The 10,281-nt window shown below is 48.5% G+C and overlaps 2 protein-coding genes across 3 annotated transcripts in view; one reads left to right on the top strand and one right to left on the bottom strand.

Annotated features, from left to right (window-relative positions):
- The first annotated feature begins 12 nt into the window (after positions 1–12).
- NPHS2 (NPHS2 stomatin family member, podocin) overlaps positions 13–10,281 on the top strand; it is a 17,715-nt gene continuing 7,446 nt past the window's right edge. Inside the window, exons 1-8 of one of the 2 annotated variants that reach the window (XR_011727227.1) lie at positions 13–1,333; positions 2,538–2,641; positions 3,607–3,679; positions 3,963–4,045; positions 4,899–5,102; positions 5,257–5,312; positions 6,098–6,176; positions 6,832–7,225. Coding sequence is in view for 1 of the 2 variants with exons in the window: in XM_071751193.1 (XP_071607294.1) it covers positions 1,057–1,333; positions 2,538–2,641; positions 3,607–3,679; positions 3,963–4,045; positions 4,899–5,102; positions 5,257–5,312; positions 6,098–6,176; positions 6,832–7,110 (1,155 nt within the window). In the remaining variant the exon portion in view is untranslated. Of the gene's footprint in view, positions 1,334–2,537; positions 2,642–3,606; positions 3,680–3,962; positions 4,046–4,898; positions 5,103–5,256; positions 5,313–6,097; positions 6,177–6,831; positions 7,261–10,281 lie in introns of those variants that run through there. The other variant, XM_071751193.1, reaches the window with a different exon arrangement.
- The window catches only part of AXDND1 (axonemal dynein light chain domain containing 1), a 19,475-nt gene continuing 19,351 nt past the window's right edge, over positions 10,158–10,281 (bottom strand). Inside the window, exon 25 of the mRNA XM_071751180.1 lies at positions 10,158–10,265. Coding sequence (XP_071607281.1) covers positions 10,177–10,265 — 89 coding nt within the window. The 3' untranslated portion in view covers positions 10,158–10,176. The remainder of the gene's footprint in view (positions 10,266–10,281) is intronic.

Genomic DNA, 10,281 nt, shown 5'->3' with positions numbered 1-10,281 from the left:
TCCAATAAAGCAGGAATCTGTGAAAAACACAAGAGCAGCACCTCCCCAGCTGGCTTCTGGGATCCCTCCAGGCACTCCTCCACACCAGCGGCCAAGCATCCCTGAGCTCAGCACTGCCTTGTTGATAGGGAAGTCACTGCTTTATCTTCCAGCCTTGCTCCAGCATGATTTCTAGCTGGTTTCTTTTAGTGCTATCAGTGACTTTAAAACACTTTAAAAGTGTTTCTTGCAGTGGTTTCTGTTAATGTCACCACAGGCTGTGTGGCGTGAAAAGAAAAAGCTTTAATGGTTGCTCTGCCACACTGCTGCTATGGCAAACTTGGGAGTCATTTAGCATAACCTCTTTTGGGGATTTCAGTTCAACAGATCTAACCCTGCAGTGGCCTCCATACCTTATACCAGTCAGGAAGGTTCATGCCTGAACTGGAACCAGCTTGTTTCCCTCCCCAATAAATTGTGAAGTGAGGTGACTCTAAGAGGCAGGGAGTTTGCTGCCAGTGTCCCTCCACTGTGCCAGCCACAGGATTTCTAGAGATCACACCAGTGTGAGATGCTGCTCACCCAGCTGTTCTCTGCAATATCTTCTTCACAGATCTCACCAGTAAAGGCTTTTCACCCTGGTGTTTGTTGTCCTGGGTCACTCTCACCTTTTGAGGTCTTTGGAGCCATATGTCTCACAAGTTACTTTTAGTTTGCTTTTCAACAGCTTTGCAGAAACCATCTACTAAAAATCATATGAGTGCCTTTGGTTGTATTTTATTTCCAAAGGCATGAAGATGCCCTCGAATCCACCCTATCCAGGTCTAAACTTCCTTCCCATCTGCACAGCAGTGTGTGATGAGAACAGAGCAGCTGGGAAACAGCTTGCTCACTTCACTGTCTGTTGTCTGATAAATATCACAAGCCTGTGGTAAACTTGAAACAAGCCTCCTTAATCTGACACCTTCCCTTCTCTCCCCCCTCCCCTCCCCACGGTCTGGTTTTCCTGCCTGCAGCAATAAATTCGAGCACAGATTCATCCAACTCCCACAGGCTGCTGTGTGCTCCTCTGCACAGATGAAGATGGATAAGAGGTCTCGGAGCTCTTCCAGGGAGTCTCACAGGAGATTTGGGGAGTCCCCAGCTCCACAGAGCAGACGAGAGAAGAAGGAGAGTGGCCGAGAAGCCAGCAAAGGAAGGGGAGACAGAAAGCAGGAGAAAGCAAAGGAGATCAAGAGCACTGCAGGGGCCGACGGGAGGGTGCACACATCCACGGTGGTGGACGTGGATGAAGTGGTGTCTGATGAAGAAATGGAGGCAATGGCATTGCTGGACAGTGAGCTGCAAGAGGAAGGTATGCCTTAGGGAAGGGTTGGGGCTGGAAAGCTCTGGGCTTTTTGACCTTGTGTGGTCAACAGGGTGATTCTGCTCTCTTCAGCAGTGAGTGTTATCACACACACGTTGCACAGACTACACTTGTAGCTCCCCTTCTGGATAAGAGCAGCTCCTCTCCGTGTGTTAGGTAGCCTATCATGACATGAGGGAACATTGTGAGTCTTTTGGCAGAATGTGTATCACAGGGGACAGGGGCACTTGTCTGCTTCTACACCAGTGCCTTTGCTGTCCTGGAATGACACAAAGGTTCAGACTTGATCCTCCTGCCTCTCTGGGAACTAATTTTTCTCAACTGTCTCTGCCTGCTGGAATCTCAGCTAGAGAGCAGTGTGGTGGAGCTCTGGTGATCTGAACCTCCCTCTGGGCCTGGTGGCTCTGCAAAGAGCTCCAAAGGTAAAGGGGCAGGTAAAGGGCCAGAAGGGATTAAAAATGGGAGGGATGCCTGGATGGTAACTTCATTACTGGAAAACGTGGTCTGCTCTCTAGGCCTAGACACAGCCAGAAGTAATCTATTTATTTGCATGCCACACCTGAAGATTTTCCCCCAGGCAAAAGCACAACAAATAGCAGCCAGAGCAAGATCATCCACCCTCATTTTGGGGAGATGCAGAAGGTACTACTCACCTGAGGCTCACCACCTCATCAGCCTCCAGCACCTTGGGATGGACTGCTGAAGAGCACAGGAAGATTTCAGCAGCACCAGTGGCTTGGTCCCACTAAAATCCTGTTTCAGAAGGACCCAACACACTCTGATAGAAAAGGGCACCTCAGGCTTTGCATGTTCAAAGCTACTTCTTATTTGCAATCTTTCTCTTTGCCATTAGCTTATCTTTCCAGGTAAGTTTCTGAAATCCCTGCTCAGCCAGTGAGTTGCCTGTTCTGAGCCTTTTGACACTGCTTGATAGCCACAGGTCTTCAAGCTCCAGGCTGCTCTCCAGTCAAGGCACTATGGAGAAGCATGGCTCTTTTTCTGCTGGTAAAACAGGAACAAAATCTGCCAGCACAGCCTAGCAGCTCCTGGCCACCTGGGGCAGGGAGTATTCTTTAACAACAGAGAGTGCCAAATAGGGAGAACACTGAAGCTGATCTATGCAGGCACTTGTCAGGCCATCATATTTTGGACCAGTCCTCTCTGAACACAGTCATGTTGGATTTCTCCCTAGGTGTGAAGTCTCCAGGTCTGGGCATCTGTGAGTGGCTTCTGACCATCTTGTCATTCCTGTTTGTCCTAATGACCTTCCCCATTTCTGTCTGGTTCTGCATGAAGGTAAGAAGAGTTATGGGGCCTCTCTAGGTTTAGCATTTGATGTCTGATGTGGATGTAACTCCCTGGTTCAGCACATGTTGGACATGAGCATTAAGCTTCCCTGGTCTGAAGCCCTATTTAGAATCACAGAATGGTTTCAGTTGGAAGGGACCTTAAAGACCATCGTGTTCCAACCCCCCCCCGTGGGCAGGGACAGCTTCCACTAGATCAGGCTGCTCAAGGCCCCATCCAGGCTGGCCTTGAACACTTCCAGGGAGGGGCTCAAGGCATATTTACAACCCTTCAACTCATCATTAATTTTGACTTATCCTTTATGACATGTAGCTGCCTCAGAGGGCTGCACCAGGGTGCAGCCACTAACTATCAAATACTCCTGTTGCAGTCTCAGCAGGTGGGGGCTTAGGTTTCTCTTTTTTAAAAGAAAAATACTTTCAAATATAACTAAATTTTTGAGATTAATCACTCGGGGAGGGAGAGGGAAAATCTGCTAATAGCTTTTTCTCAGATTCATAGCATGGATACAAGTATGCATGTTTTGATTCCTACCTCAGGAAATTTCACGTTCTCAACAGGTGTCAGTCGTAAGGCTCAAACCTCACACATGCAAGCACATGCACATATGGTTATCTTGGAAGCAAAAATAAAACCACAACACAACCTCGAGCTCAAGGTGTTTTAGCTCAAGTTTGTCCAGGCTATAAGGAAGTGGAATGCTGGCCAGCTGTAACATGGGCTTCTCTCCCAAATGCTGGGCTGTCTCATTGCTGCTCCTGCTCTGCTCAAATGCAAGGCTGGCCAACACTTCTGGAGTCAAGGGTCTCCATAACACCATGAGCTCACAGCTGCTGAAATCATCCCTTCTGAGGGTTTTCCCATGCTCCCATACCTGTCTGCTGGGCATAAGGCTGCCCCTTTCCCTATCCCTAAGCCTTTATCTCCAGCATAGGTTTTGTTTCCCTCTGCAGGTAGTGCGGGAGTATGAGAGAGCAATCGTTTTCCGGCTTGGGCATCTCCTTCCTGGCAGAGCCAGAGGGCCTGGTAAGGTGTTTACTGAGCTACCACCAGCTCTGACAAAACTCACACACTGCTGCCCTCCAAGCAGGAATAGCCAGAAAGGAGACAGGATGCTTTTGCTCCCTTCCTTTTAAGGCCAGTAGTTTCTAATGGCTTTTCCCATCACAGAAACAGACTCAGAATTTGATCTTATATATTGCTTTTCCACTGTAGTTCTGCATGCCAAACCCTCCCCTCTTCTCCAGAGCAGGAGGGGCAATTAGTGTGGTTCTGATGATCACAAGCTGCCTTTGTTTTTCTCCCACAGGCCTTTTCTTTCTCCTTCCCTGTCTGGACACATATCACAAGATAGACCTGCGCCTCAAAACCCTAGAGATCCCCTTCCATCAGGTATGGCTGACACCCCCTCTATATATGAATTTTTTAAAATCTCTTTAACACTACACCTTATGCTTCCAGCCTTCATCCCTGCATAGAAAAGTTGGAAAAAAACATCTTGAAGTAACCCTAACACCTCAGAAAATGGAAGGCAAAACCAAAAAATTTGAAAACAGAAATCACCACACTCAATTTTCTTCTTTTTTAAAACTACTGCTTTTAAACCCATTCAATTTGACATGGCTTAGGGGTAACATACAACAATAGAGAGTGACTGGGCCAAAAATACTGGACCAGGTTTTTTTATCCACTACACTTAAGACATGCAGCAGGGACAGGAGCTCAGATTAAGATTTTACAACAAAGTAAGGGTGGTACTCTGCTCCTGTATAAGCTTAGGAGAAAGAAAGGGCTGAACCCTCATTTCTAACCCTTGAACCTGCAACCCCCTAGGCCCAGCTCTCCTTTTGGGACGTGTTGTCTGTGTTGCCAGCTGGACTGTCCTTGTCTGGTAGCATCTCCAGGCTCACCTCCATGGTGTACAGCAAATCTTTCTGCAGATACAATAACTGAGCACACACCTCAGGACACAACAAATGCTCTCAAACACAAATGGACCAGGCAGCAGCAGGCAGGGAAATGCAGCATAAGAGGGTGACCTACTAAGGCTCTTTCTCAGATGCACTGAGGAGACTGCTTGCCCAAAGGGGTCAGCACATCTAATTTGCTCACAGTTAGTAACAGAGGTGGAAACTACAGACATAACTATCCAGCTAGTTATCATCATTCTCTTAAGTGTGTGCTTTTCTATGCTACCTTAGAGTTGTCAGAAGCATCTCCATCTCCCCTAATTCCCTCTGCTTAGGTGGTGACAAAAGACATGGTTACCTTGGAGATAGATGCCATCTGCTACTACCGGTTGGAGAATGCCTCTCTCCTCCTCACCACCCTGACCAGCATCTCCAGTGCCATCCAGCTGCTGGTGCAGACCACAATGAAGCACCTTCTGGCACATCGAGCCTTTTCTGAACTTCTCTTGGAGAGAAAGAGCATCAGCCAGGAGATAAAGGTGCTTCTGCAATTAAATTGCTTTAACCTCCTGGGAAAAAACACCAGTTGGAAGTGAGGGAAGTAATTTCATTTATAAAAAGCCTGACTCCCTGCAAGGGGCCAAGGCCAGGGCTGGTGTTCTCCCCATGCTCTAAACATATTCCTCTTTGCAGGTGGCTTTGGATGCAGTCACAGGCTGCTGGGGGATCAAAGTCGAGAGAACAGAAATGTAGGTAGGAAATGGGAGTACAGGGGACTTCCCTGGCCCTTTGCAAGTACCTATCCTGCCCTGCTCCCTCCTAACTGCTCCTCTTCCTGCTTTGCCTCTGGCTCTCTCCCTGAAGAAGGTAGAGCCTCACTTCTCACCTCCCTATTTTCCCCAGCCCTTTCACCCTCGTGTTAAACTTTTACATGCTGAGACTGTGCTTGCTCCTGCACTGACAGCTGGGGCAGGATCCTTAGCTGGGGTCTCATCACCATTTCACCACTACTGCAGGCAGTTTGCATGCAATTCTGGTAGCCCAAGAAGCACAGCAAGCACTGAACCCTCTCTGTCCCACTCCAGATCAAAGGTCCTAGGGTTTTATGCTTGTAGGGATGGGCTCATCACTCAGAAGCCCATGCAGAAAGGTGGCACTTGCTCATCTTATGAAGGAGCTTGGAAGAAAGAGCCAAGCAGTGAACAAGTAAATCTGTGAACAGGAGGAAATGCCTGTGCCTGTCTTGAGAGCAGTTTCCCAGTGGATTCTCTGCTGTCTCACAAAGCCCCAGAATTACAGAGACAAGAGGTCACCTCTCTGCTGCCTGGTGATTAGAAATCCAGGCTGGAAAGAAGGATGGGAATGGTGTTAACAGGTAACAGACATACAAAGAGGGACACCCAGGGAGAAAAGAACATGAGTGAACTGCTCTGCAGAGGCTGAATGATAAGCCCATTCCAAGCCTCAGATTTGACCCTCCAGTGCTGCCAGAAGAGCCCAGAGCCCAGCTAATCCCTGTCCTTTACTTCCACAGCAACAATGTGCAGCTGCCAGCTGAAATCCGGCAGTCTCTGGCTGTGGAAGCAGAGGCCCAGAGACAGACCAAAGTGAGGGTAAGTTGACACTGAATACTTCTGATCTTATTCCAAAGCATTCCTCCTCCTTTTCTCACCCCTGGTTTGAGGTCCCTCGGACATGCCACACAAGGATACAGCTCTGGGAAGATGTGTTTCCTTTAATTCATGTTTAAGAGCTGTGCCTAGCAAGGGAACCTACAACAATACTTTGGGGCAGCCCAGTGGAGTGCCAGATTTGGCATCAGGCCTACAGGTAGGACAGAAAAAGCACAGCAAGAAGTCTGGGGCTATCCCTGGGCACATGGTGATCTCCATGGGGACAGGGTTTACCCTTTTGCTGTCACCAGTCATGTACCCCACACCTTGCTCAGCCAAGGCTGGTTTCCAACTCTTGCATGGAACTGCTCAAGAGCCTGGGTAAGGTTGACGTCCAGCACCCTTCCCACAGGCCTCCCTTGGAGAATATCCCTCTCCCATGCTTTTTTCAGCCAGGCTGTGCCCAATTGTGAGCCCTGACGGGGCCTAGGAAAAACAAGTTAGACTTGCACTTCCAAATTTTTGGAACAGCAGGTCTAATTAATAGTGTGATCTACAGACAGCAAGAATTCCATAGTGGCCAGATCCCACTGTAGTGACCAGTCCTGCTTACTGTCAGCCCCAAAGGAACTGTATTCCTTCCTCTGCTTGGTAGGTGATTGCTGCTGAGGGTGAGAAGGCTGTTTCTGAGTCCCTGAGGGTGGCAGCTGAGATCCTGTCCAGTGCCCCTGCTGCTGCTCAGCTCCGTTACCTCCATGCACTGCACTCCCTTACTGCTGAGAAACCAGCTGCTTTCATCCTGCCCTTGCCTTTGGATGCCATGAACCTGGTCTTACCAGCTACTCAGAGTTCTCCAGCAGTAAGCAGCCTCCTCACAGACACCACAAAGCTCCCAGAAAGCCCAAAAGACAAGAAGGACTCACCCATGCTCTAAGAGCTATCCCAGAAATGGTTGCCGTAGTGCCTTCTGGTCCATTCTACTCAGAGAACAGCAAGAAGGCAGCCCACCAACAGGTCCTGGTCTGGAAGCAGGAGGGACATAAGCCCAGGTCTGTAATATAAAGGTGGATTGTACATGGAAGAAGCCTCTGATTGTTTTGGAAAGGGAGAGAAATACGGAGCACAAGGAGCATCCCTGCTGGGATGTGTGGGAGCAGGGGGTTCAGAGAGCCCTTTTAGGGCCAGGGGCCTGGTCCCTAGGGTCTGATCCACCCTGCCCCACCACCTTGGCAGGAGGGACAGCCTGGCCCCTGTGGACTTAAATGCCCCCATCCCCAAACCAAACAACTGGGCAGGTGGCAGTGTGAGCCTGACAACTGGTGGGGGAACAGGCATCCTGCCAGCCTGGTTCTCCTGTTGAGGAGGGAATGTGCTGGGTCCTGGATAGGGGATTTCAGGCACCACCCGCGCACACACACGTACATACACACAAAGGCAGCCAAGGTGCTTAGACCGAGTTCTAACACAGGAGGGAAAGGAGGAGGAGGAAAGAACAGCCTTTGATCGGGCCTTGGCACTGCCCGGCAAAGTGTTATCAGCTGTGCCGAGGAAAGGAGGCTGTGCTGCTGCTCGCTTCCACTGGGGGGTGAGGCAAGACCAGTTCTGAGCCTGTGGGCAGCTCAAATGGTAGAGGTGACCAGTTTAACCATCTCCCACTGAGCTGGCAAGGGGGAATCCAGCACCTCTTGGGAAGACCCAGCTGAGACCCTCGAGACTTGCCTAATGCAGCAGCCTCAGTAACTTCCATGCACAGGGAAAATCCTCAAAAGTCCTGTTTCTTTCCCATGACCAGTACTTTGAAATTACCAGAAACCTACAGATACTGCAGTCCTTCCCTTGGCAAAGATTCTATCTGCACTCAGTTTCTCTGATCTAGGTACCCTTTGGGGGGACATCAGCTCTGCTCCTGCTCTTTTACTGCAGCATTTCCTCTTACTTCAAAGTAGACCCCCCCTGCACAGCCACTCCTGGACCATCATTTGGCTACTGGTGGCCTGTAGAGGCCAAGGCAGTGGGGACTTTGTGGCCCTTAACTTCCCCCCACAGTAACTGACTATCATGCACAAGTCTAGCAGGGGTTACCACAACACTCTTGTGTTTTCACTCCTTTTATTCAGTCTCTCTTTGCCAGCTGGAAACACACACATCAGTACATATCACCTGTGATACTTCTGTTAAATGCAGCTGTGTCAAGGATGCTGTACTTAAGGGCTTGAGTACATCCACCCATAAACTCGTCCATGATCACACAAGCATCTGAGCCTTCCCACCCATAAACTCACCCATGATCACACAAGCATCTGAGCCTTCAGGTGTAGCTTCACATCCAAATCATTCCACCACAGGGTCGATCTTGCTTGTGTGTCTGTAATAGATCTCAGAGTTTTCTCATGGAAAACAAGCTCTGGGAAGTAGAACAACTCTGTAACCTTCCACTGGTAAACATGAGCTCTGCTGTTACTTCTCTAAGGCTGGTTCTGGTTAGTTTTCATTCAGGTCCCTGGTTTCCCAACGTAGGGTGCCATAATACAGAGTGAGCTGCAGATGATCTTTGCTCTGAGCACTTCCCTGGCTGTGTTTCTAACTCCGTGTAAAATGATCTGTCCAGACTAAGATTCCTTGGCACATCAAGGACCAACACTTCCACAGATAATGTCCCAAAGGAGCAACACTTAGCCTGAGGAGTGACTCTCCAGGTACATGTAACACTACATCAGGGCACACATATTGTCCTATTTGCACTCAACTCTGCAGAAGTCAGGCATCATTTCTTCAAACATGTAACTTTTCTGCAGTTACAGAAAAGGCAAATGATAGCTAAGAGCATCCTCAGCTCCAAAGAACATGCCTTGCTCCAGCAAAGAGCAAGCAAGGAGTCCCAAGCAAAAGACTTCTGTCTTTTACATAAACAGAACTGGCAGAAACTTGTCATTTTACCTTCAGGAGATATTACATTCAAAAATCTCACAGAAGAAAAACCTAATTAAAAATGTTCTTCAGGATTAGGGATCTATGATGCTTCCAAAACAGAATCTATGTGGGGGATTGTATGGGCCAGTGTGATTCCTGACAGTTTCACTGCCTGCCCTTCCAAGCTGTGTGGGTCAGATTGCAGTCACACTGAACCCAAGCAGCTCTGATGGCCTTGCAGAGCTTCAAAGCTGCACAATCTTCCCAAAGTTGGGGACCCAACAGAGGCAGAAACCTCAGGTGGCCACCTCACTGTGGATGCTGTAGAGGTTACTGTGGACAGGAAGTGATGGGCCACAGAGCATGCATTTTAAATACCATTCCAGTGCCCTAAGTGGTGGAACTGGCATAATTTAAAGCCTGATTTTATGACCTTGGTTACCAGCAGCTCTCCTGTTGCAGCAGTTTGAGAAAGGCCTTCAGGATCATGCTTCAAGGCTGTTTCATGCTTTCTGAAAGGACAAAATCTTTAGATGATTCCAAGACATACAAAAATTTATCTGTGCATTTCTGTACAATTTCTTCAATACCACCCAGATGGTCACTGTATCATCCAAAGCCCAGAGGATGAAGGAGGTACCCATTATCAGATATACAGCCAGCCATGCTGGGACTAATAGAAAAAACTTGATATGAGAGGAAAAAGGTGGAAATGACATAATCCAACCTCCATGGGTCCGTGATGCATGAGGCTGAACAAGACTGAAGAACACAAACAGATGATAAGCACAGGGTAAGAGGAGGGGGTGAGGCAGGGGGCTGGCAGGACAGGTGTTGGGTAGGAGAAAGTTGGGGTAGCAACTCCCTTACAAGGAAGAGAAGCTGTACAGATATTAGGATTGTGGGAGGAGGTAGAGGACAAGCAAGACAGATATGGAAGTGACAGAGCCAGCATAAATGCTGAGATGGCACAAAGGTACTGGGGTAGTAGGTAAGGATTAATGACAGTGGATTGGGGGTGAAACATTACTGGCCATATAAATGGGCACAAAAACAACTCAGACATCACTGTGCTTTATAAATATTTGGTTTATCTGGATCTCTTGGAGCGGCCAGATGTGGAAGCTTTGGGACTTGAACAGGTCTCAACTTCTGAGATGCTATCTTGGGAACATTTTTCTGAAAGAAAAACAAA

This window comes from Heliangelus exortis, chromosome 8, assembly GCF_036169615.1.
Source record: "Heliangelus exortis chromosome 8, bHelExo1.hap1, whole genome shotgun sequence".
Classification (NCBI taxonomy): Eukaryota; Metazoa; Chordata; class Aves; order Apodiformes; family Trochilidae; genus Heliangelus; species Heliangelus exortis.
This window is presented reverse-complemented; position numbering and strand designations above follow the sequence as displayed.